At 48.9% G+C, this 25514-nt stretch overlaps 1 protein-coding gene across 5 annotated transcripts in view; it reads right to left on the reverse strand.

The window, feature by feature from the left end:
• KIRREL3 (kirre like nephrin family adhesion molecule 3) overlaps window positions 1-25514 on the reverse strand; it is a 569770-nt gene that overhangs the window by 102498 nt on the left and 441758 nt on the right. For all 5 annotated transcript variants that reach the window (XM_010334376.3, XM_074400841.1, XM_003923520.4 and 2 more), the window contains one exon: window positions 24780-24857. In XM_010334376.3, the coding sequence (XP_010332678.2) occupies window positions 24780-24857 (78 nt within the window). The remainder of the gene's footprint in view (window positions 1-24779; window positions 24858-25514) is intronic.

Genomic DNA, 25514 nt, shown 5'->3' on the forward strand with positions numbered 1-25514 from the left:
GTAGACACAGAGGTCCTGGACACTGGCTGCTGCCCATTTTGGGGACAAAAAGCCCCAGGCTTGGGTCACACCTAGGACTGAGCTCTCAGCAACAGATGACCCCAAGGCGGGGACACTTGGTATCTATTAACCCAGGGGAGCTGGAATAGCAGCAGAGCTTGGGGTGGAGGCTACCCAGAAGGAGGGGTACAGATTCCCAGCGGCGAGATGAAGGCAGGCAGGAAGGTGGCTGAGTTCAGGACCTGACGAGATCTTGGCAGGGTCTCCGAGGAGTCTCATTAAAAATCAGATTGGCCTTGAATGGTGGGAGTAACACTTTTTATTCTGATTTGAGCTTTACAAATTGGATTTCATAGGACATTTTAATCAGCTATGTATGGTAGGGTTTTTTTTTTTTTCTCTCTCTCTCTCTTCAAGTCTGTTGTAATTAGACTGTTTCTGGCACCCAAACAGGATAGAAAACGAGGGAAGAGATGAGAGAGGAGAAAGGGAGAGGAAGAAGGGACTGAGAGAGTGGAGGAGTGAAGTGAGGAAGTGGGAGAGAAAAGGAGAGGGAAGAGGAGGAAGCAGGAGGAGGGCGAGGGGGGAGCACGGAGCGGGAGGGGGTGGGCGGAAAGGACTCCTTCTCTAGGCTGCTTTCTCTGTACTCGAATGATGATTTCACAGCTCATCCTTTTATCTCAAAATCTTTCTTGCAAGAAGGACAGAGTCAAGGCAGCCGCAGTAACTGCCAAAGATTGTGCTATCAGAGAGAATTATCAGGTTGTCAGCTGGACGCGGAGGGGGTTATAATGAGAATACCTTAAATGGAGCAGTGCCTGAGCCCTCTGAGATGCCCATGGTTAGGAAGCACCCGAAGTGGGTAACGGTCCCGGGTGCTCCCCATCCTGCGTCCTCCTGGAGGAAGGTGTGGGAGGTACTGGGTGAGAGCTCTTGGGAAGGTGGGGCTCAGGAAGCATCTGAGGGCTCAGGGTAAGTTGTGGACTGGTTGGAGCCCCCAGGGAGAGGTGGGGGCTATCACCATGGAAACCAGGCTCTGGAGGAAGGCAGCGCTGGGAGGGGGGCCCACTTGAAGCAGGCCGTGGAGATGGACTCTGAGTGACCACAGGCTCTTTTGGTGGGTGTCTCAGAGCCAGGGGTGGCAGCAGGCATGAGATCCCTGGAATAACACCTGGGGTTTGCAAGAAAGGAGCCTGATGGGATGGGGCCGAGGAGGAGAGGGCCTTTTGAGGAGGAGGAGCATCTCCCAATGCCGTTGGAGCATGCTTGGAGGTACAGAATCCCATAGTGAGCCAAGTGAGCCAAGATCCCCACTGCACTCCAGCCTGGGTGACAGAGTGAGACTTGGTCTCAAAAAAAGAGAAAAGACCTTCCTAGAGGGCTTTCCCATTCTGTCTGCTTGGATCTACTTGGCTTTCCTATGGAAAGACTGTTTCTGGGGGAGATGAGTACACAGGATAGTCTCAGAAAACAAATCCACCCAAAGGACATGATTTATAAATTATTATTTTTGGGAATGGGAGACAGTACTCTAATTGACAATTTCCCTTTCCAGCCTAATTTTAATTTTTACAAATTATATTTAAGTCACTAAAATTACTTTTCTATTTTAAACCAATAAGGTTTTTTTTTTTTTTTTTTGAGTGGATCTTAAACTGAGTATCTACAGTGGATAAAAGTTGAGGTGCTGTCGATGAAGGTGGAGATGGAGGGATGGAACCCACTTTTTTTTCATCCATCTGACAGATCTTGAGAACTCTCCTTTGGGTTCAAGAGCCCCTCAGAGCACAGCTTTTGAGCCATGGATGTAAGCTATTGCCAGAAGAATGCTCCTCACCCATCCCCTCTTTCTTTCTTTCTTTCTTTCTTTCTTTTTCTTTTCGAGACTGAGTCTCACTCTGTTGCCCAGGATAGAGTTCAGTGGGGTGATGACGAAGGGTAAAGGCCCCAGTTCCTGGCTTGCAGGACCAGGGTGAATGGATGACGGAGAGCCATTTGCTGCTCAGGAGGAGAAGCGGGCTTGGGGTGAGGCAGTGAGTTCAGTTATAAATGTGTTCACGGAGAGGGGTCCAGACTCCCTCAGGTGGTGCTGTCCCAGATACAGCTGAGCCCGTGGGTCTGGAGCTGGGAAAGTGGTGTGAGGAACTCACATGGACTGAGAAATCCCTATGGGGTAGGCAGTAGGAAAAGTATTTTCAGGTGTTCTTTCACTTAGTGTTGACCTGAGAATGCACCTCCAAAATGGAAAGTTACAGATGTGACTATCTAAGAGGGACAAGGTTACTCCAGTCTGGGAGAGTTGAGAGGAGCTGTGTTTAGTGAAACATCTAACTCTTGTTGAGGTTTGCACAGATTTTGAACCCTATCGGGATGGCAAGAGATCACCTAGCCTAAGCTCCCTGTAGACTAGAATTGGAAGGATAAACAGAGATGCCAGAAGAACAAGGCGGACGGGGATGACAGGGCCTTTTTTCTATTGTCTGTTTCTCCTACATTTCTACTGGGAGAGAGAAAAAGAAACACTTTCTATCTCAGCATCGCCATTTGCAGCCATTGGTATCTTGATTTTGATACACACATGAGGAGAAGCTTGCTAGTTTCATGAACATTCCAGAAATTGCACTAGAATTTTACTTGGACTTAACAAAAAAGAGGCTGACTACTCTTCCCAGGGCTGGATGAAGGGCTGGAAAATCCGACACCACGTTCCCCTATGCTCATTCCTCACCCAGGCTGGGCCCGTGTGGGCAGCCTGTGATTCTCCCCGCCTCACACTTCTGTCCCCAGGACACAAAATCCACCAAGGTTGTCCTGGACAGTGAGGATCTTTAATGAAGAACAATTGGGCTGGCCGAGGCAGGGTGAGTCCAAAGTCACTATAAATCCTTTGCCTACCGATGATCAGGCTCACGGCCCCTGCCAGAGCCTGCACTGTGCTCATTAGTGGCAGGGAGAGGGATTCTTCCATCGATCCAGCCAAGGCCTGGATGCCAAGAAGACACTGATAAGTGCTGCTGGAAATACGGGCTCTTCAGTGCCCGTGACGGAGCCCATCCATCCCTGCCTGAGGTCACCTGGAGGTCTAAATGAGACTGGGAAGGGCAGAGCAGAGTGGGTTTGTGGTGGGGGAGTGGAGATGGGACTCTACAGCACGTGAAACAGAAACCCTGGCTGTGGTCTCAAGCCTGTTGCTGGTCAGCCATGGGACCCTGGAGTCCCTTTTCTGAGTCTTTTCTGAGTCTCAGGCTCTTGTGTCTCCCGATTGGAACATGCCCTCACTGAGCCAGCAGCTGGGGATGTGTCGGAGCAGCATGGAAGAGAGTGGCACTAAGGGACAGGGATGGAACTATGTCATTAGCCCAAGAGGGAGCTGCAGACTCGGCTGTGGGCAGAGATAGTGCCCGTAGACCCCTCTTGGAGAGCATCAGTGTGGGCTCCACTGGGAGAGGCTGGAGGCCAGGCCATGGATTGGCTGACTCCAAGATACCCAGCACCTGTTGCTCCCGTGTCTACAGGGTACCGTATGAACAAATGAAGCTTTGTCCTTGCCCTGAGCTCCTGGCCCCAGAAGGTGCCAGTTGATGCTGTCTCTGCTGCCTCTTAGCTGTGTGCCCTTGGGCCTGACTCTTTTCTTGTCCAAGGGTCGGATGCCTCATCTGTAAAATGCAGGGTTTAAGCCCCTTCCTCCCAGCCCTAATGCTTGATGTTCTAATTTATCCAAAGTCTTATTTCAGGGGCATCCTAAGGTTAACAATAAAAACCAAGGTGCAAGGACATCAAAGCACGTCTCTCAAGGACACTTGGAGGTTTGCAGGTCAGATCTTTATCCTAAACATTAAAAAAAGTAAACAAAATCATCATTTATGCTGCTGTAGCCTTGTCAATCAGACATGGCTCTAAAACTTCCACGTGTATGAGGATCACCTGGGGAACTGGCTAAAAATAATAGTTTCCTGGGCTCCAACTCAGAGATTCTGGGATAGTGAGTCTGAGCTGGGCCAAGGAATCTACATTTTAATAGCTTCCAGGTCACCCTTCTCCAGGCAGTTTCTGGGCCACATCTGAAGGGCACTGTTGTGTGCCCACAGCACGGGCTTGTGGGTCTGGGTTATTTTTAGTTCTGACTCTGTCACTGGGTGGCCTTGATCAAGCGGCTTTCTCTCTCTCGGAGCATGCACTGGTGTTCCCACTGCACAGTGAAGGCATTTTCACACCTTTTTAAAGTCCATGCAACCCTTTTTGTCAGTGAATTATCACAGGGAACCCCAATGTATACAATGGTGGAGTCAGAGCTGAGGGAGCTCTGGAGAGAGGAAGTTTGCGAGATGCTGAAGGATGCCAAAGGCCCTGTGCAGTTCTGATGCTCTTCAGGTGTCCTACGAAGGGCAATGTGGCTGCATCCCACTGACAGTGTGAAAGCAGGCCCACCTGGTGCGCACTGTGTGGCTGAAGCATGAGGCACCTTGGTCTTGCTCACTGAGCCTGTGTGGAGGGTCACAGCTCAGACCTGGTGCTTCTCATGGCTGCTGGAGTAATTCTCAATTGGACTCAGGCCATCTTGGTGCAATGTCCTTTTTTTTTTCCCCTCTTGGAGACCAAATACAATCAACTCTTAATTATCTTTGTTAATGAAGAGGATCAAGGGTGTGAATAATCTAAAATGATGGACAATCCAAAATAATGAATAATCCTAAGTAACATTCATTTTTGACTTTGGAATGCATTTTGATATTCGTATTTGAATATGGATATGTTTGATGTTCTAGGAATTTTTAATACTTAAATAAAAAAAACCTCAGCCCAAGAATGGGGCTCCCTCTCTGACTCCCACTGAGCTGGGTGGGGAACTTCACCTCTGGGACCAGCCCAAAGCTAGAGTCAGGTGTACCCCCACATTCCCCATCTCCTGTCTTTAAGGCTTGCACCTTATCTACGAGGGGATGGGGGATATTAACAGATTTTGCTTTTAAAGGACTTTTATTCCCTTTGGACCTCATGCAAATAAGAGCAAAATAAGAAGCTGTGAAATGTTAGCAGAGGACTTCATTAAGCAAACTTGGTGATAGCATTTGCCAGGAATGGGGACAATTTGCCAACAGATAATTGAGCACTGACTATATATGTGTACTAATTAAAAAAGTGATTCTTCTCACTGCCCTGGGATTGTGGGCTGTCTTCTGGTGGGTTTGGGATGCTAACCACAACTAACTCCATACAAACACTTCATATTCATTATCATACCTAATCCACCCTCATAGCACCCCGGGGAGTAGGTCCCATTATCAATCCCCATGTAGAGACTTGAATATCATAGCTCCAAGCCTTATGTGCCCTGTGAATGTGCCCTCCCAATTCCACCCTTTTCTGCCCTGCCCTGCCTCTCCTGTCACCCACCAAAACAGGGGCCCTGTAAGGCCTCAGCTGATCTGCATCAACCAAAGAGAACAAAGCAAAACTAACTTGCCATTACTGCCCCAGTCTCCCTGACTGTTGGAGGTGGAGATGTTTGTCAAGAAGAGGTTTTGTTCTGGAGGCCCCTCGAGAGGAGAGAGAGCCAATGTAAGGGCTGCCAGGGGGCCCAGCCTGGGAGGGGGGATTTTCCGCTTTTCCAGCAGGACAGAGTTCCTTAGAAGCAGGTGTAGCGTCGACTCACATCCACCATCCTAAAAGATAGAGAATCTTTCCCATTTTACGGACAAGGACACTCAGAGACGTTAAGTAACTCATCCAGGGTCACAGGGTGTGGTAGAGCTAGGGTTGGAGCCATCTGAGTCCAGGGCTGGCTCCTGCTTTCCCAACAGCAGCAGGTCAGCAGACGGTGTTTGATCTGTGTGGCTTCCTTTTCTGAAAGCGGAGACTGACTGCTGTGCCCCCTACCTGCCCCTGGCTGACCTCCAAAAACGGCTTTAAAGCTGATGGGAAGCCAATAGGGCAGCCTCTGCCCTACCTGAAGACCAGGGAAACCTCTGCCATGGTGCCCTTGGGGCTGAGATCAGCTCTGTGAACAATACTTCAGGGCACAAGCCATCCTGCACCACTTTTAACCCTAACCTTCTGTGACCTTACTCAGAAGCCCTTTGCAAAGGCCAATCCCTGGCCATAGCTCTCTCTGCTCAGCCCTGGGCTGGGTCAATAATGACTTCCATTCGCTGCCCTCCTGGAGTCTTAGGCCTTTGTCACTGCCACCAGGGTGCTGAGCCCCTTATTTGTTGTGGATGACCCAAGGGGGACCAGCTAGTGCCTGCTAGTCCCTTCTGCTGGGGCACAGGGTCAGGGGGCGGCACATGGGCACAGGGTCAGGGGGCAGCACATGGGCACATGGTCCCATTCCTGTCTGCTCCCCAGAACAGCTCTATTTTGCAGCCTGCAGTGCCCCTGGAGATGGCGACAGTGCCTCTAATAAGAGAGTTACTCATAGCTTCACTGGAGAGAAGACAGCAGCTTTCAAACCCCCTCCCCTAAATGCAACAATATTCGGCAACACTTGGCATCTTGGGAAGAGAATTCATGCCTGTAATTAGTTACTGTATATCACCATTAGTACTCTGCTCAGAATTTACGGGGCAAATACCATTTAACTGCACAATAACTACAGGTCCTTGCTGCTTATTGGGTAATTTACTAAGGCTGGAAGAACGGGGCAGGAGGGATTCTGAATGGGAGGTATTGTAACCTCTTGAATCAAACTTTATGAGTTTGGGTTTGGCAGTGAGGCAGCTGCTTGCAGCCAGCTCTCCTTGCTTTGTTCTGCAGAGTTGGCTGGTAGACTGCTTCCTTCCCTTGATTTATTGCAGGATGATAGGTCTGGGACTAGGGGTGAGACTGCCTGGGGCTACCTGGGGCTATGGAAGGGACTTTCCATAGAGGGTCTTTGGCAGAGAATCTGCAGCAAGAACTCAGGCTCATGTCCTGGGGGCTCCATCCAGGACAGTAAATGGGCCCTGTCATTTACTCCCTCCACGGGGCTGCGTTTTGTATCTGGGCCAGTGGGTGGGGAGTGCAGGGAGCTGTCCTTGGTTGGCAGCAGCAAGATAATCGCCTAAGCCCTTTCTTCTCTTGCAAGTCCGGTGCTGCTTGGGAAGCAGCCATTCCTGGACACTTGGGCGACATTCCTGGCCTTAATCTGCTCGAGCAGAGTCTGTCTTTGTTTGGCCGTGCACTGTCTAAACTCCTCTAACCTATTTAGGCCACGGAGAGGGGAAAAGACACAATAATGAAAAACTCAACGTGCAACATTGCCTTAACGCAATCTAATAAATTACTTGGTACCCGGCTGCCAGCTCAGACTAAGCCCAATATTGCCTGCAGTAATTATTTGGATCAAATGCAGTTTATCTGCTTCATATTTGTGCTTCTGTGCTCGGTGGTAACTTATAAATGTCATCGTGGTGTTTATTTGTTATAATGAAACTTAATGTCATTGGAAGCCAGGAGCAGAGCTGGTGGGGCGGCAGGTTTAAAACAATCTCTTCATCTCGGGAGAAGGAATGAGCCAAGATAACATGAAACTGCCCTATAGGGAAGAGATTTGCAAAGATGGTGTGTCCTCATGCTGTGTGGTGGACGGGAGTGAGCCAGGAGCTTCGAGCTGGCACCAAGTGGAGCTGTCTTTGCCTCCAGAGACATCTATCTGGAGCGGGGAGACATGGCTGAGCTTCACCCTGCACTGCCCCATCTGTCCTTGCTGCTTTTAGGGGTGGGAGGTGTTCAATCTTTACACAATCTGATGCCTTCCTAGCATAAGAGATGAATAAGGATGGTAATTAGAACCCCCAGGTGGGGTACAGTTGCTCACACTTGTAATCCCAGCACTTTGGGAAGCCATTAAGGGGGGATTGCTTGAACCCAGGAGTTCGAGATCAGCCTGGACAACATGGTGAGACCCCATCTCAATTTAAATAAAATAAAATAAAATAAAATAAAGAACTCCTGGATGACTGCATTATGGAGAACAGGCCTTCAGGGAGAGGCTTGGAAGACAGCAGGCTTGGAGAATAAAGGAGGGTATCCTCAGGGCCCAGAGAGAAGGTGACAGGGAGGGGCACTGGTGGTAGGAAGCACGGAGCATGAGCAGAACAGGGAAGAGCTGTCAAGGGTTGCAGGGCAGGGCCCCCACTGGCTCTGCAGAAGTCCCTGGGATAAAAATGGGCCATTTAACGTAGAATCCAGGATGTTGGCTTCATACAGTCCTGGACTTTGCCATTTCCTAGCTCTATGGCTTTGGGCAAGTTATTTCTTTCCTAAGTTTTATTTCTTTATGTGGAAAATGGGAGTGATAATAGATACCTCTCAAGATTCTGGTGGTGGTGATTAAATGAAGTGATGTGTATAAAGTGATGACTGTGGTGTTTGGCACACAGGATATATGATAAATAAGTGGCTGTGGCAGTGATTGGCACATAGTAGATATTCAATAAATGCCGAATGTATAAATAAATAAATAATAACACTTCCCACTTGCGTGCATAACGAAGTCCTCTTCCAAACAGCTGAGCTTGGATTTAGACCTCACAATTGTTCAGGGTTGACCTCCTCATTTTACAGCATGGAAATGGAGGCCCAGTGAGGTTATGGTAACTTGCCCAAGGCTACCCAGCTGGTAGATGGAGTGGGTCTTAGTTCTCCTACCTCCCAGGGCAAGGTTGCTGCCACCAGTCAACACTGGACAGCTCCCAATCCGTGCTGGGAGGCTGAGCTCATCCTTCTGATGAGCTGCCTTGCTCCTTGGAGACAGGCACAGAGCCTGTGCTGACCTCCCCAGCACAACCTGGAAGCAGAGGCAAGCGGGCCACGTTCTGTCCATTTCATCTTAATACAACATTCAGCATTCACGCATAAAATATTCATTTTCTCTCCTCAGTGACATGCTCATATAAGGCTCCTAAATCATAAATATGGATGAAGATTATTAGTCATTTTCATTTATTCCACTAACCCCTCCCCTCCTCAACACACCTTTTGTCTTGCCCTCAGCACAAATGGGACAAAATTGGGGGTATTAACCTGTATCTCTGATAATAATGCCTGGCATCTTGTGGTACTTTATAATTTTTCTTTCAAAATATCACACAATTGTGATATATACTTTCTCCTTACGATAAATGCATAGAGGAAAGAGGGCTAGCATCATGAGTATGCCCATTTTGCAAATGAGAGAATATAGGTCAAGAGAGATCAAGGTCAAAGTCATATTCTAAGACAAGAACAGGGCCAATTTTAAAAAAACGTTATTATTATTTGTTTGACCTCCAGTGAAATGTTCTCTGGGACACAGTGTGTTTGCTTCACACAAATAAATAATCTGTATATTATTTTATAAGTTTATAAAGGGTGTTCATCCATGATACTTTGCAGGTCCTCACAAAGCAGGTATGATTTACTCTTGTTTGACAAAGCTCACACAACCAGTAACCGGCAGATCTGGGCTTTAAAACGCTATTTCCCAAAGTGGATTCCAGGGAGCACTAGTCCTGACACGTGCTACAGGAAAAACGTTTTGTGGTCAGATGAGTTTGGGAACTCTGTGAACCATATCTGCTTTGGGCGGCTCACCATGGTCTTTGGTGTATTGGTGTCTCTGGGAAGTTCTGCAGGAGAGATTCTCATTTTGTTAGGTCTCATGGAGCTTCTCCCCACCGTGTCTAATCATGAAGGCTGCATTTGACGGAAAACCTGTTAAAATGCTACAGAAATGCTGCCTGTGTGTGCATGGGATCCCTCCTCCCCTGTGTTTTTGGAGGCAGTGAGGCTTAGAGCACAGCTGGGAGAGGAGCCTGCAGGGCTGAAGACAGGGTAAGGGGGCCCACTGTTGGGGACTACCAGAGCTGAAGCTCCCCCACTCAGGCTGTGTCCTCTCTTTCCCTCTGGGCAGTGCAGAAAATTCACTCAGTATTAGGCACAGTCAGCCCAGCCCATATCTGGGGCAGGATCAGAAGGGCCGCCTGAGTGGCTGAGTGGAGGTCTGTGGTCAGTGCATGGTGGGAGATGGGAGATTCAGGGACAGCAGTTTTGGACATGGGGAAAAATCAATAGGGACACACAATGGGGGCTCAGTCATGTCTGTCCTGGATGAGATGGGGAAGTCACCCCATCCTCATTGCCCAGACACAAAGCTCCCGAGGCAGGGTGGAAGTAAGAAGGCTGGGCTTTGGTGCTCAGCCGGTTTACTCTAACAACAGTGTGCCTTTAGGTTATGGGTCAATCTGCCTGAGCCTCGGTTTCTTCCTCCTGAGAATGAGGATGACACCGGCCACCTTGTGGCGTGGTGAGGATGAGATGGAGCACGTGTGTGGAAGTGCCTCCCTCGGCCCTTGTCTTTGTGGGTCAGCTCCGTCTCTCTTCTCCTGATTTTTTGGAGCGCCTCAGTCAGAACAAATAGCTTTCCACCTCCAGTGTTCCATCAGCCTGTCATCTGTACCTCCCTTTAGTTCTGCCACCGCCCTGCCTTCTGCCATTTTATTATATGCCTAGCTCCCACTGGGCCTGAAGTTCTCTGCAGGCTGTCGCTGACTCTGTCAGTGCTCACTTGACCATCTCGAATCTTCAGGTCAACCTACCCTTCCCGACATCGGCACCCCTTCTTTTGAGGGTTTTCTCATTAACTGCAAAGGCTACTGTGCCTTCACACAGAGCAGGCCAGACCTGCAGGAGGCAACGCCCCCACCCAGCAGCCCTCCACCCATGATGCCCCACAGGAGCTGGTACATAATTAGCCCACTCCTTGGGTGCCCTAGCTGTGAGGTGGTGTTCAATAGCACTTCTCAGAGTTTCTCACTGGGACTGGGCTCTGGCTGCCCACAGTGGTAGCAGGCTTGGGGTCCCCCCGTGCTGGATACCTCCTTCCCTGTGTTAATTCCCAGCCCTCCTGCTGGCACCTCTGTGCCTTCATGAGGAATGACTACACTCAAGTTCCTGCTTAGGGTCTGCTTCCAGGGGAACCTGAACTAAGATAAGGGCATCCTCCATGTATCATTCATCTCTGTGTACACAGTGGGTGCTGATGAATCTCTGAATCCAGCGGAAACAAGCTGTAGGAACAGCATAGGAGTGACTATCAATCAAGGCAGTGATGTCAGTGGACTCACCAAGCGGGTGGGCCCTGGGAGCCTCGATATAGAATACCTGCTCCCTTCCACATCTGGAAGCATCCACAGCCACACTCTCACCTCTGTACCTTCCCCCACTGATGTTTGGTCAAACCTTGACAGGCACAGAGGAGCTGAAGTCTAGGGTTCTTTCTCTATGAGCTGAGAGCCGGCTGGTGTTGTGTTTTGAGATCCTTTCATGAGTAATGGTGGAGAAGTGCTGCTCTTTAGTACTAAGAATAGTGGTTATTCCTAGTGCATTTGACTCAGAGGTGGGGACTATTCCATTGCTCTATTTATCCCACACTCGGTGCACAGTTACTGAAACTGTCACTGTGTCCTATATTCCATGGGCCATTATGTGTATTTCAAACCATTATATAAATGGACTTGATTTGGCACCTCTGAATGTCATTAAACTCCTCCCATACCAGTAACAACACAGTTTCCATAGAAACAAATACATTTCAGACGGGAAGGCAAGGGGAAGAAAGCAGATGGAGTTGGGGGGGAAAACGCGGCCCCCCCGGTTCCTACTTCCAGAGCGCCGGGCCCAGCACTGTGACATGAGCGCTCCATGGAGGTGGGGCACGCTCCTTCAGGTTTTTATGGACTCCCTTTGATAAAAGCCCTGGATAATTCATCTCAGCCTGAACGTGCTCATTCCAGCGTACAGCTCTAAAAACTTTATGGCACCGCAAGCCATTAAGCAGCTTCATTTATTCCAACTCCTCTGGGCCTTCCTTCAGACCTTGGGGAGAGGGCTGGGGGAGGGTCTCAGCACTCAAAGGATTCTGTGATGAAGCCTTTGAGGCTGGCTGGGGATGGAAGGAAGCAGCAGAGAGAAGAAAGGAGGCCTTCCTGGTGCAGTTGGCATAGTGGAGACTCCAGGATCTTGCCAGTGGCTGCTGTGCAAGTCACTGGGTCCCCTTGTCATCAATAAAGCTAGAATATGAAAACTGCTGCCTCTTGGGGTGGAAGGAGTGTGGTGTTTGGAGAGCCTGGCCGAGGAGCTGCCCATGGTCTCGGCAGGTTGCAAGTTCCTTGTCTTTGGAGGGATTCAAGCATAGGTTGCAACAGCCTCTTATAATAAAACATCTCACAGGGCTCAGGCATATCACTTTCTCCAGAATCCATGCTGGACACTCCTCTCCTGGCCTACAGTGTGATTGGATTCTCCTCTGTTTCCACAGCTACTTATTCATACCCGGTTACTGCAACTGCAGCATTGTATTGTAGTTGCTGACGTGTTTGTCTCTCCCCTGAGGACTGTGGTATCCTTGGGGGGCAGGGACTGTGGTTTTACATGCACAGCGCCAGGCAAAGAGCGGGCACTGGATGCATGGTTGGTGAATAAATGAGCACGCAATACAGCCGTGTTCACAGTCTTTACACACATTGGTACTTGGTGGGGATGTGGAACCATCAGGGGAGGGTGTGGATCAGATGACATTTGATCCCTTCTGGCTTGGAGAATCTGTAATGATAGGGGTCTAAGCCTGCCCTGACTACACCTGGGATTGGAATCTAGATTTCTCCTACTCCTAAGCCACAGGGCGTACATTAAGAATATTAGTTGGGGCTGGGCGCAGTGGCTCATGCCTATAATTCTAGCACTTTGGGAGGTCAAGGAGGGCAGATCACGAGGTCAGGAGATCAAGACCATCCTGGCCAACATGGTGAAACCCCATCTCTACTAAAAGAACCAAAATTAGCCGGGCATCGTGGCACATGCCTGTAGTCCCAGCTACTTGGGAGGTTGAGGTGAGAGAATCGTTTGAACGCGGGAGGCGGAGTTGCAGTGAGCCAAGATCGCGCCACTACACTCCAGCCTGGCGACAAAGCGAGACTCCGTCTCAACGAAAAGAATATTAGTCACAATGCTAAAAGGAAAGCTAGAACCAAAACAGCCACAAAAACAGCAGGGTGAAATGTTGGGAAAAACTCCTTTCAACTGCATTTTCCCTCAGCACTCACACCACAACAGTCAGCACAGGAGACTTCTGTGAGCAAACGGGTGGGAGGCTTTCCCCACACACTGCACAGCAGACACAAGCTGGGTGCCCTCCAATTCAATTCTGACACTGTCTACCTGGAGATAGTGCCAGATCCCACAGGCTGGGGGCTCAGTCCCCAGGACTTCCCCTGTACCCTGGCACCTGTTGCAAGTTCAGGCTTCTGGAACTTCTGACAGACCTGATTCAAGTTGGGGGTTCCCATGACCTCCTGTTTGGGTTTGATTAATTTGCTAGAGTGGCTCAGAGAGCTCAGGGAAACACTTAGGTTTACAGTTTATTCTAAAGGATATTACAAAGAATACAGATAAGAGGTTGCGGGGAAGGGGTATGGAGCTTTCATGCCCTCCCTGGGTGCGTCACTCTCCAGGAACCTGCACATGTTTAGCTACCAGAAGCTCCAGAAACTCAGTCCTCTTGGGTTTTTATGGAAGCATTCCTTCCCTCAGGGTATGAAGCTGGACTCTCTCAGAGGAGGGTCTTAAGACCAACAATCAGAAAGGTGGTGAAAGATTAGAGTCCTGCATTGGGGCAGGGGAAAGGAGAGCCTGAGAGAGACCCTGTTTCCCGAGGCCTGCCCTTGAAGCATAACACACCCAACATTATGACAAAAGACTGTAGCAAGAGCTATGGGAGTAATGAGCCAGGTACCATGCCACTCTGTATAGAAACATGTCTAGATACATCATAACACTGCAGGCCATGCCCTGGTTTTTGACCACTGATCCTTTACATAAAAAGAATACACATGATCATTTAACAATTAGTCCAGTGCACTATGTGGCATGAATGTCTCACAGGGTGAGGCCAGTCAGGTTTGCAGGGTTTCATTTATGTTTGAGACGGAGTCTTGTTCTGTCGCCCAGGATGGTGTGCAGTGGCATGACCTTGGCTCACTGCAAACTCTGCCTCCTGGGTTCAAGTGATTCTCCTGCCTTGGCCTCTCAAAGCTGGAACTACAGGTGTGCACCACCACACCTGGCTAATTTTTGTATTTTTAGTACAGATGGGGTTTCTCCATGTTGGCCAGACTGGTCTTGAACTCCTGACCTTAGGTGATCCACCCACCTTGGCCTCCCAAAGCGCTGGAATTACAAGCATGAGCCACTGTGCCTGGCCTGCAGGATTTCTTTAAATTTGAAGAAAAGTTTCCACAACAAGGAGTGGTCCCAGGAAATATAGCTTTCCTCTTCCAGGCATTTGGGGATACTGAGCTAAGAGACAATGTCCTCTTTCGGTTTGAGACTCTTTCCAATTGTTAATGTAATATTGAATTTCCTTCATTTTACAACCCATTATTCATTTCTTTACCCTCAGGCATGTTTCCTCACTTTCTCCACTAGCCATTTATTTTTACCTGCACTTTTCTGCCTTTGGAAGTGACATCGGGTTTGGCCACTGCGTGGTCCAGATGGCTGCTGGCAGCACTAGTCCAGCCAGTGCCCCACCTCAGTCCATTCCCATTCATATCTGGGAAGGTTACATAGGTTCCCAACTAGTGGACTCTTTTACCACCAAAGACCCTAGTTATGTTTATTCTTAGCCCCGATTTTGCTAGACTGGGTGAAGGCACCTCCCACCCTCATTAGGGCCCTAGGAATTCTGACATAAGGTTTATGAGAGTTTTTTGCTCAGAAATTATTTCTGCTTCCAGCACTTGTAATTGCAGCCCTGGTCCCAGAATCACTGCATCAGGTAGGAGAGGAAGCAAAGGTTTTTCTTTAGATGAGTTGGGAAAGAAAGAAAAAAAAGTCATTATACCAGTGTACTCCTTCCTTGGCAAGAATTGCATAGCTCCCTCCCATCCTTCCCACCTCTGCTTCCCTAGATCAGCCAGAAAAAGAGGAAAAATCCAGTGGGGACATTAGTACCACTCACAGTGAGTGTGAGCACATACTCGTGAAGGTATGCAAGCCAGCCCTTCATGCTTTTATCTCCCCGTTTTAGACAGCCAATGTTTCAATTGCTTGTTCTATTTCTCTATCAAATGCTTACTCTAAGGAGAAGATCTCTCTCCCCATTGCTGGACATTAGGGGCTTACAGTGTGTCCCTTGGTCTGAAGAAATGTTGGTAACCTGTCCAAATGCATACAGTATCTTCTTTTCTGTGTGTGTGTGTGTGTGTGTGTGTGTGTGTGTGTGTGTGTGTGTGTTTAATGGCACCCTGAGCACTTCTATCTTCTACTAAGTAAGAAAAGCTGACTCCAGAGTCAGTGTCTATTCTAATCAAGACCCATTTGTAGACCCCTGGCATCAGTCTCACTTGCCAGCTGTGTTTAGAGACTTCCCACCAAGGAATCCCCCTCATAGTCACTGGTAGTCTTTGTCTCTCTTGCTGGCAGACAGAATAGCTCTCACTGGCATTATGTGCCCAAGAGGGTACAAAGGGAACATGTCTATTTTCAGCCCATCTCTACACTGCTGTGGTGCCCCCATATCTACCCATTTCATGAGCCCAGGTGGCCACCTCAAGGGAGCACATGGGGCTATCTGTGTGTCCATTCCAGTCACCTTGTGAACCTGGAAGGGAGTTCTTCTGATGGGGACTGACTTGTTCTGCTTTATTGCACCCCTCAAATTTCCATAGGGCTGTGCTCCACATGGGTATCCCCTTAATATGCCATAGTTTCATTGCCCTTTTGCCCGGCCACATGGCCAGGCCATTGGTCACTGCCCATGAGTCAGTAAAACCCAAACACGAGGGCTTTTACCATTGTTAATTTCTTCCATCACTATTAGAAAGACAACATGCAATTCAGCCCATGTGCAGACCTGGTTTTACCTTCTTTGATCAAAGTAGTAACCTTCGAAACAGGTTGGTGTCCATTCACACTGGAACTGCTGTTAACCAAACAGCTCCTTGGTCAATCAAGAGCTGTTCCAAATGCACTGCCCAAGTGTCGATCAAATCCGGCAGCACCCCTCACAGCTCCAGAGTCAGTTCTAAGGGAAAAGAAACTCCCTGCTTGACAGTGTCTTGTCCTTGCATTCTGCAGGTAGCATGATCCTCTATAAATCATTTACATTGTATGAACTCTTCTGAGCACTGCTGTTCCCATTAGAATGTTTCTCTGACATCACTGAAGACAGCACAGGTATTTCAGGTGGGTCCTGCGCACCCACCTTCCAAGACAGGTAACGTTGCTTAGCAAGGCAGTGAATGCCCTCATTTAATGAGCCCAGGGATGCCCTCATTTCATGAGCTTCAGACTACAGAATTTCCAAAGTGGAAATTCTCTAGTCTGAAGTCCTAGCAGTTGTTGCTGGGAGTTGCTCAGAGGCTTTTGCCACAAGCCCCAGGAAATGCTCCACACAAATATATTGAACCTCCCCAAGTGGAGGTAAATCTTCTGGGGACCAAGACAATTGCACATGGCCTGTGTTACTCTGGATGAATCACATCCCTTTCCTGATTCTTGATTTCCTCCTCTCCAGGTGACGGCCAATATTTCTTTTAAAAGTCAATGATTGTCAAATTAACCAGTCTCAGCATCGTGGAGCTACTGACTAGGGGCAGAGAAGGTCACTGTCCTCACTTTGCTGTCAATGTCTACTCTATGCAAACACTGTGCTTGGCTCCTGAGATCTAATGGAGACCAAACAGAACCAACTGACCGATAGGGGAGACAGGTGTTACTAACACAGAACAACTGGGCTCCCAGGTAACCCCACCCTTAAGCCTAGAACTGCGGCCTTTAGTAAAAACAGGTGACCCCATTTTTCTCCCAAATGTTGCTTTTTTGGCCTGCCACATCCCTATCCTGTGCCCATAAAAAGACTTCAGCGGACAGAATAACACAAGTGGCTGAGCATCAGGGATTCAAGTGGCTTAGTGGTGAGCAGAGCAGCAACTGAGCATTGGAGACTATGGATAGACGAGGCTAACTTCAGACAGTGCAGCTTCAGGGAAAGATAACCATCTTCCTGCACCATCCCCTTTCCAACTCCTCATTCCACCGAGAGCCACTTCCATTGCCCAATAAAATCCTTCGCATACACTACCCTTAATCTGTCGTGTGACCTGATTCTTCCTGGACACTGGACAAGAACCTGGGTGCTGAGAGGGCAGGGGCTTAGACATTGCTGTGTGTCACACAGAGCCTGCCAGAGAGGATTGACTGGCCAGTTCCGGCGTTCATTCACTCTGGTAACTGCACTCGCTGGCTGACATGCTCCCTTTCTCAAGGAGTGGCCAGCAGCAGGCTGTATGAAAGGAGTTCCCACCCACAAAGGGGCCCAAGGTCAAGGGAATTAGTAAATAATTGCAATATGAATGTCTGTGTACAAACTGAGCTCAGAGCTCTGAAAGAAAGGATCTGGTTCCACAGGAGCGTGTAACACATGAACTGGATGCAGACTGAGGAGGGTGGGGGTCGGAAGAGGCTTCACTGGAGCAGAGGCTTGAGCTGTGTTTTGAAGGATGAGTGGGCATTACCACGTAAAGGGTTTGGGGATGAGGTGAGTGTGGCAAGCACCCCACGAGGAGGGAGCAGGGTAGACGCAGGCCCTGTGGCAAGGGCATTGCTTGAGGAGCAGCAGGAAGGCCCATGTGACAAGAGTGCGGGGCGTTCAGGGGGTAGAACGAGGTCAGAGGTAGGTGGAAACCAGATCACATGGCACCTCGTAGAACATGCTAACAATTTGAGTATTTTTTTAAAGCCACTGAAATATTTTCAAGAGGAACGTGACATGGTCAAATTTGCATTTTGAAACACTGCTCTGGCTGAAGTGTGGAAAATGACCTGGGTGTGGGGATTGGGCATGATGGACACCGGGAACCGGTTAGGAGAGCCCTGCTGCAATATGGTGAGACAGGCTGGGACAGGGACGAGGGTGGTGGCATGAGACGGAGAGAGGAGGGTGGGTACAGGAGGCTCTCGGGAGATAACATTCCTAAGGCATGGTGAAGATTGGATGAGTGTGAGGGAAAGGGAAGTTTACAAAGGAACTTTAAAAAGGGTGCCGTGGCTCACGTCTGTAATCCCAGCACTTTGGGAGGCCCAGGTGGGAGGATCGCTTAAGGCCAGGAATTTCAGACCAGTCTTGGCAACATAGCAAGACACCGTTTCTACAGAAATTTAAAAAATTAGCTGGGCATGGTGGCGCATGCTTGTTCTTCTAGCTACTTGGGAGGCTGGGGTGGAGGATTGCTTGAGCCCAGGAATTTGAGGCTATAGTGAGTCGTAATTGTACCACTGCACTCTAGCAGAATAAAACCTTGTTTCAATAAAAACAAAATAGGAACTTGGCAGGCCCTGCAGTATAGAGGTCCATAATCTAACAGAGGCAGGGCTCCTGGTAGGAAAGGTGGCTGGGGGAATGGGCTGAGAAAAAGCTTTGGAATGTTCCCTCAGATCCCGGCTGGAGAGTGGAAACGGCAGGTCTCTTGTTCCAAGACACTGAGCGAATTAAATAACAATCATAAAGTGCCCTGGAAATCTGAGTCTTGCCATAAATAATACACAGGAACGTTATACAAATAATGGGCGTTGCAGCCCCAGTGGAAGAAAACACATCAGTAAGAAAAATGAAGTTAGAAAAACACACCCCAAAGCCCCAACCAGCAAAATGACGGTATTAGCTAACATCCCGGGGGCTTGGCAGGCAGTGGAGGAATGGGCTCAGGAAAATGACTGTGGCCCTTAGCGTGCGCCAGACTGCGCGGCTGCAGCAAAGTGAGAGGTGCTGCCGGCAGCAGGGAGGCCCGCTCATCCCTGGGTCAGGTCCCCAGGCCAAGGACCCTGGCCCCCTGCTTCCCCTCTGCCCTGAAAAAGCACAGCTGGTCCTGCAGGCCTGGCCGACTCTTTCCCTGCCACCCCGAGTACAGCTGATATGGCCTGAGTTCACCCTCAAGGAGAGATGGGAGAAAGAAACACGGATCCACCTTCAGAGGCTGCCGAGAAAAGCCAGTCCATTGACTTTTTTGTACTGGTTCCTTTGGTGACCAAGACATTTAAAATTATGGGATGGGCTGTGAGAACAGGGTGTAGGCTGGGTGTTGAGAGCCAAGATAGATTTTTGAATCATCGCATTTTAGAGACATACAGGTCATCTTATGCAACATGATTCCATTTTGTACACGAGAAGGTTGAGATCTGGGAGTCACACAGCCGGCTCCTCACTCGTAGGTGCCCCTCCCACTATGCTTCTTAGCTGTGGGGCACCTCTCTTTCTTATCAACTCTGTTAGGGGATAGGCAGGAAACAGTAGACACTTTAGACCCACTTTTTAAATTAGCATACAAGGGTACAGAAAGAACAGGCTCTCACGCCATCGTAAAGAACTTCAGAGCTATCGAAGAAGCCAGATTCTCAACCACTCAAGGCCCTGACTCCCCTGTAAGAGGGAGGTGAGGACAGGTGCCTCAGGATAGGTGCCTGGACTGGGACCATGATGCTGTTCAGGGGCTGTGGGCCATGTAAGAGGCTGCTAGCTATCTATGGAACCAGCTTTCCCCTTCCTGGATCTTCCAGCTCTTCCCATGGAGGGCTAGAGGTCTCTAGCCAGCAGAAGCTGACTTTACTAATCACTCACAAGCGTTTTGTACTGAAAGATGAAAGGGACAGCGCCCAGAGGCATTTCTACTCTCCCTTGCTCTTTCAAAGCAGTTATCACTGCAATGCTGAAACTCCAGGGAAACCGACACCCACCCTGATGGGCGGCTGGAGAGGACACCAGTGTGAGGGAGGAGTACCTGCCTGTGCTGGTCCCCCTCAGCCCCAAGGGGATGGCTGAAGGGGAGGTCAGAGCTTGGGTGCCTCTACTTCTTCCCTCCTTTAAACATCCTCTCCCTCATGTCCCCTTCTCAAGAGTCCTGTGGCCTGCCAGCTTTTCTGGCTCCTTAGGAATGGTCTTCTCTGGTCTGTGTCCCTCACTCCAGGTCTTCCCTGATTTTCTCCGTATCAACTCGAGTTTTCCCTGTGTTCTGCCCTCTCTTCTCCCTGCCTTGCCACTTCCTCTGTCTTTCCAGCCACACTGAAAAACAAAATCAAGTTAAAGTGTTAGAGGTTTCCCCTCTGCTCATGGTCTCAGCCTCCTCTTTCAGAATTCCAAGAGCCCTGGGTGTCTGGAGCCCTGGGCTGTGGTTCTGGCTCTTCCAGCCACTTCTCATGGGCTCCAGGCAAGTTGTTGCATGCTCTTGGGCCATGCTGAGTTACTGGGTTGCACTATAATCTCTAGGGTTGTTGACAGCTGTAACACAGAGGAGGCCTGAGCTCTCTGAGGCAGGCAGTGCCCCTCCTCTGATACATGTGACAGCTTTCTCCTCTGCCTGGGAATAGGATCAGGTCTGGAGAAGCCATGTGCTTTGAGAAGGTGAGTGATTCTGGATCTCCAGGAGAGAGAGTTCATAAAGTGAGAGGGCTGGGAAGGGGAGGTGGAGGGCGTGTGTGCACACACGTGGGTGTATGAGTGCATGTGTATACATGTGTGCATGTATGTACATGTATACAGGTGCATGGAGGTGTGTGTGTGTGTGTGTGTGTGTGTGTGTGCGCATGCTCATGTGTGTGTTAGAGATGTGGCTCAGGAACCAGTGAGAGCAGACTGGATCTGCTTAAAGATGTCTCGAGAGCATGGTCTGGCAGTAGGTGGGGTGAGGAAGGACTGCTGGCATGGAAAGAAGGGAACTAGCCCTGGGAAAGGCCTCCTCACCCAGCCCTCCTTCCTCCGCTTGCCTGGACCCTGCCTCCCAGGAAGGGGCTGTAGCACTGGAACTGGAAGAAAGCCCAAGAGTCAGCACAAAGGAGACTCAGGAATCACCCAGAGCAGGGAGACCATTTGTGGACCCTTCCACAGCCGTCTGCTCTGACCGAGGATCTCCTTTTCAAGACCCACCTGACACCTGCGGGGGACTTTGTGTATTCTTCCATTGTCACGCTGAAGCCCAGTTAATTACCTAAATGAAAGTTGAGCGACTACTTCCTATGTGCAAGACACTGGGCAAAGGCCCAGGGAGAGAAGAGGAAGGAACAGGAGTCTTTGCCCTCCTGCAGCTGATTCTCTAGGTGGGACTGACAGCACATGAGGAAACAGTCCAACAAATAATCACACATCATTATAGGTGCCACTCAATACACACACCAGCTACCATCATGAGCACAGGGGCAGGGATAGGGATGTTTGTGTAGTTTAGGTAGGTGGTGAGGCAGGATCTCTTTGTGGAGGTGACACGTACACTGAGATGTACCTGTATATTTTTACTGTGAGCTCATTGAGGGCAGGGAATGTGTCTTATTGTACTTTTTTTTTTTCAGATGGAGTCTCACGCTGTCACCCAGGCTGGGGTACAGTGGCAGGATCTCAGCTCACTGCAGCCTCTGCCTCCTGTGTTCAAGTGATTCTCCTGCCTCAAATTCCTGAGTAGCTGGGACTATAGGTACATGCCACCACTCCCAGCTGATTTTTGTTTTGCATTTTTAGTAGAGACAGGGTTCTGCCATATTGGCCAGGGTGGTCTTGAACTCCTGACTTCTGACTTCAAGTGATCTGCCCACCTCAGCCTCCCAAAGTACTGGGATTACAGGCATGAACCATCGCACCTGGCTGGTGTCTTACTTTATAACTCCAGTGCTTAGAGCAATGTCTGGTGCTTGTGAGAAATTGGTATTATTTTTATGGTATTCAATTAATGTTTGATGAATAACTGAATGATTGCTCACCAGCAGTTCCTCTATAGAGTACATGTACTTAATCACAGGAAGACAATGAGCTCAAAGAAACGTGATATTTTTATGGCTAGTCTGTCTTTACTTCCCCCTTTCTTGCCTGCCCTTTGTTGATTTTTGCTCATATCTCCTTTTGATGGCTCAGTTGTGTTGAGCCCACACAGAAGAGAACATACGCGCTCGCACACATACACTCTCCATATATTACCAACCGCCTCCATTCCTGCAAAGACTGCAGATTCTATCCACGAAGCTATTAAGCACTCCCAAATAGAGCAAACCTCTCATTGACTATCACATGCCTCCTTAAATGATCTTTGAATAGCATTTTCTTTTTATTGCTTTGTGTAGTTTAACGGTACCAATTGCGATTACTCTAAGTTATGATAAACCCCAGATCTATAAAGCTCCTGTTCATTCATTATTTTCCTCTTGCTCCTTCTCAAGCTGTTATTTTTTGGAATGTAGTGAGGAGGGAGGAGTGGAGAGAGAATAAAATAAAAGGACACCAAATTAACAAGAAAACAAATAAAATAGGGAAGCACTTCTCCCTGGGTGACAGACACCCTATTAGATACTGTTAAACAGAACAAATATGCTTTAATATAGCACAAGTAGGTCTTTTATATTTATTCTAATTGGGAAATATAATGATCACCAACTTATCTTTAAGGGAAGAAGCAGATAATTGTTCTAATATCTCACTAATCTCAGCAACTGGGAGAAAAATCATTGTTTTTCACTGTTTTACCAGTTGTTGAATTTATACCAAGGTGTAGTTGTGTAGCATGGGCAGATATTTCTATTTTTTTTTTTTACATCATACTTTAAGTTCTGGGGTACATGTGCAGATCTTGCAGGATTGTTGCATAGGTACACACATGCCTTGGCGGTTTGCTGCCTCCATCCCCTCCATAACCTACATCAGGCATTTCTCCCAATGTCATCCCTCTGCTAGCTCCCACCCCCCAGCAGATGTCCCCCTCCCTGTGTCCATGTGTTCTCATTGTTCAACACCCATCTATGAGTGAGAACATGTGGTGTTTGGTTTTCTGTTCCTGAGATTGCTATTTCTTGATCTGTGTCATGGCTGCTATTCCATTTTAATTATGACTATGTGGGAATTATAATTATTTTGAGTATCGGTATGAGGTAATTATAAATATAAAACAGCTCCACATGCTTGCTGATGCCCTTTCTTATCTGCAGATGTGTTGGAGTTTGGGCGCATGAGCTTTAGAGAGAGAGAAATGTATACTGTGGTACTTAGGGCAGCAAGGCAGGCTGGAGTGTAAGCAGAGGAGCCTCCTCCCTCCAGGGCCCTCCCTCTCCCTCACCTCTGCCTTCCAGCCCTCTAGAGCCAAAGCTGACCCACCTGTGTGTCTTTCTTCTGCCTCACTGACTCACCCTCCTCCTACCCTGTCTCTGAGTTGTTAGTTGAGATTTCTAACTTATCACACATGTTGGCTCAGCTTGCATCCCATCCCCTCATCTCCTCAGCCACCCAGAAGCTGAGGTCAGACACCTGGAGCTTTGGGTTTCAAATCCATCCCAGCTCCTGACTTTTTGGCTTCCCCAATCCCTACAAACCTCTTTCGAGCCTCTCTAATGAGCACTGCCAGTGAGAGAACATGTCTATCCAGCACCACGGACAGAGGCACGCTGTCACTTCTCACAGATTAGAAGTTACTGCCTAGCAATCTTGTCAAGGCGGTGGTGTTGGGGAGGGAAAGGGAAGCTAAGAAAGAGAAAAGTCAGTAAAGGCAACTGACTGGCAGGACACAGAAAACGCAGCCCCCAACTCTGGCTGTACTCAGCCATGGGGTTCCTACAAACGGGAAGTAGCTTCTTGATGCTGTTGGCTTTTTTCAGACAGGCGGCAAATGGGGAAGGTGATCACTTCCTGTGCTTAATTGTGCTGGCCTAACTCTTGTCAGATTGTCACCATGATGGCTGCTGGCAACAGACCCACAGCTTGCAAAACCTCAGGCATGGGGAGCACGCGGGGATGTGGGTGTCGTGGTAGGGGTTCGGAGGAGAGCCAGCTGGGGACCTTGGGAAGAGGGCACTAAGACCATGCTATGGTCACCCTGTGGGGATAGAGATGGTAGAAGGAGGGAGCTGCCTCCTTGCTGGAATGGGAATGAGGCGAAATGGGCCCTGGGCCCAGGAAGGGGAGGGGTCCAGCTAGTGGCAAGAGTGTCTGGTGGGAGACAAGGCTTCATTTGTCTGACTTCAATGAATAAATGGCATCCCCAGCCATTGTTTATCTACTTTTGAATCCTGACAAACAGTCTGTGGCATCTGATGGAGAGGGTTATTAGCTGTGTGGAGACAGATGGCTAGGGATGGAGAGGACTGGTTCTTTAGTACAGCAGGCCCATAAGTGACAGCACTCCTTCTCCCAGCCTCCATGCCAATGTCAATACACTTCTCAAGCCTTCAGTGACCCAATGAAGCCAGCGCAAGAGGAAGGCACAAGGGCCTGTGAGTAGGAGGGAGAGGTAGGGCCAGTGGGGTTGGGAAAGGGGGCAGGTTTCCAAGGGTAAGTTCTTTGGGAATAAAGACATTGCCTTATTCTTCTTTAGTATTCTCCTAAGTCCCTGTACAGTGCTGTTTATTCAACAGGCATTCAAGAAACATGAGTGATGAAGGAGGCGGGTAGAGAAGTTTGGATTAGAAATGAGAAAAGGAGCAGATTTAATTGGGCTGGCTGTGGGGCAGGGTGGGGAAGAAATGGTAGGGAAGAGAGAGGAGGAGAAGTGGGGGACACAAAGGGAGAAGGGAACATCGCATATAAAAAATGCTCCTAAATCAGCATCCTGTGTTTCAGGCATTCACTACACTTCCCCACATTATTATGCAAATGGCTTCATGAAAACCAAACTAGTCTTCCCACTGTCCCCTTCTGAGAGGTGCCAGGTTCTTATTCCTGGTTCCTCTGTCTTGTGGCTGTAGGTCATAGCTTCCTCCCTTCAGATTACCCCTGATATGATGGAGAGGTTCTCACTCACCTTCATTCATTCTCCGAAACTTGTCCTTGGCCATGTAGCCCAGCACCAGACAGCATCCTCTCTTCTGGAGGCCCAGCTCTGGAAGAAAAGCACGGGTGGGTGAGTTGGGAACGGGAACAGGTCAGGCATTAGGGGAGGTGGCCCCTCTGCAGGGGGTTGTGGAGCTTCTTGCTCTTATGAACAGAGATACATTTTGTTTAGCCAACATTTATATGCAGGTTATTACATTCCAGGCATAATTTTAAGCCTGTAATCCTTCATTTTGATTCTCATAACAATCCTGTGAAGGATATTTTCCCCATTTTCTATTATCCCCATTTACAGATGTATTAAGTTAGTGGCATTGGATGAAAGAGCTGGCAGGTGGTGAAGCCAGAGCTTTGAACCTAGACAGTCTGGCTCCGGAGTCCATGCTCATAACCATAACTCTGGGTTATTGAGGCCCTTTGTATCTCAGGCTTGGGGACTATGCTCAGATCAACTTGGGACCATGGCCAGACCTGCCAGGGAAATGCAGCATTTATCCAGTGGTGTCTAGGATGGAACAGTGTAACCAGACACAGTGGGCGACTCAGGAGGATGAAGAAGTGATTGTGTGAGTTTAGGACAGCAGGGTGACACAGAGCTTAAGATGTAAGCAGAAGAACTCTCTCTACCTTTTGGAGAGGGTGCATTTCTGGTGCTAGGGATTCCTGTGCCTTTCTATATCAAGGCCCAATTTAGCACCATCATCAA

The sequence above is a fragment of the Saimiri boliviensis genome, chromosome 6 (genome assembly GCF_048565385.1).
Source record: "Saimiri boliviensis isolate mSaiBol1 chromosome 6, mSaiBol1.pri, whole genome shotgun sequence".
Lineage (NCBI taxonomy): Eukaryota > Metazoa > Chordata > Mammalia > Primates > Cebidae > Saimiri > Saimiri boliviensis.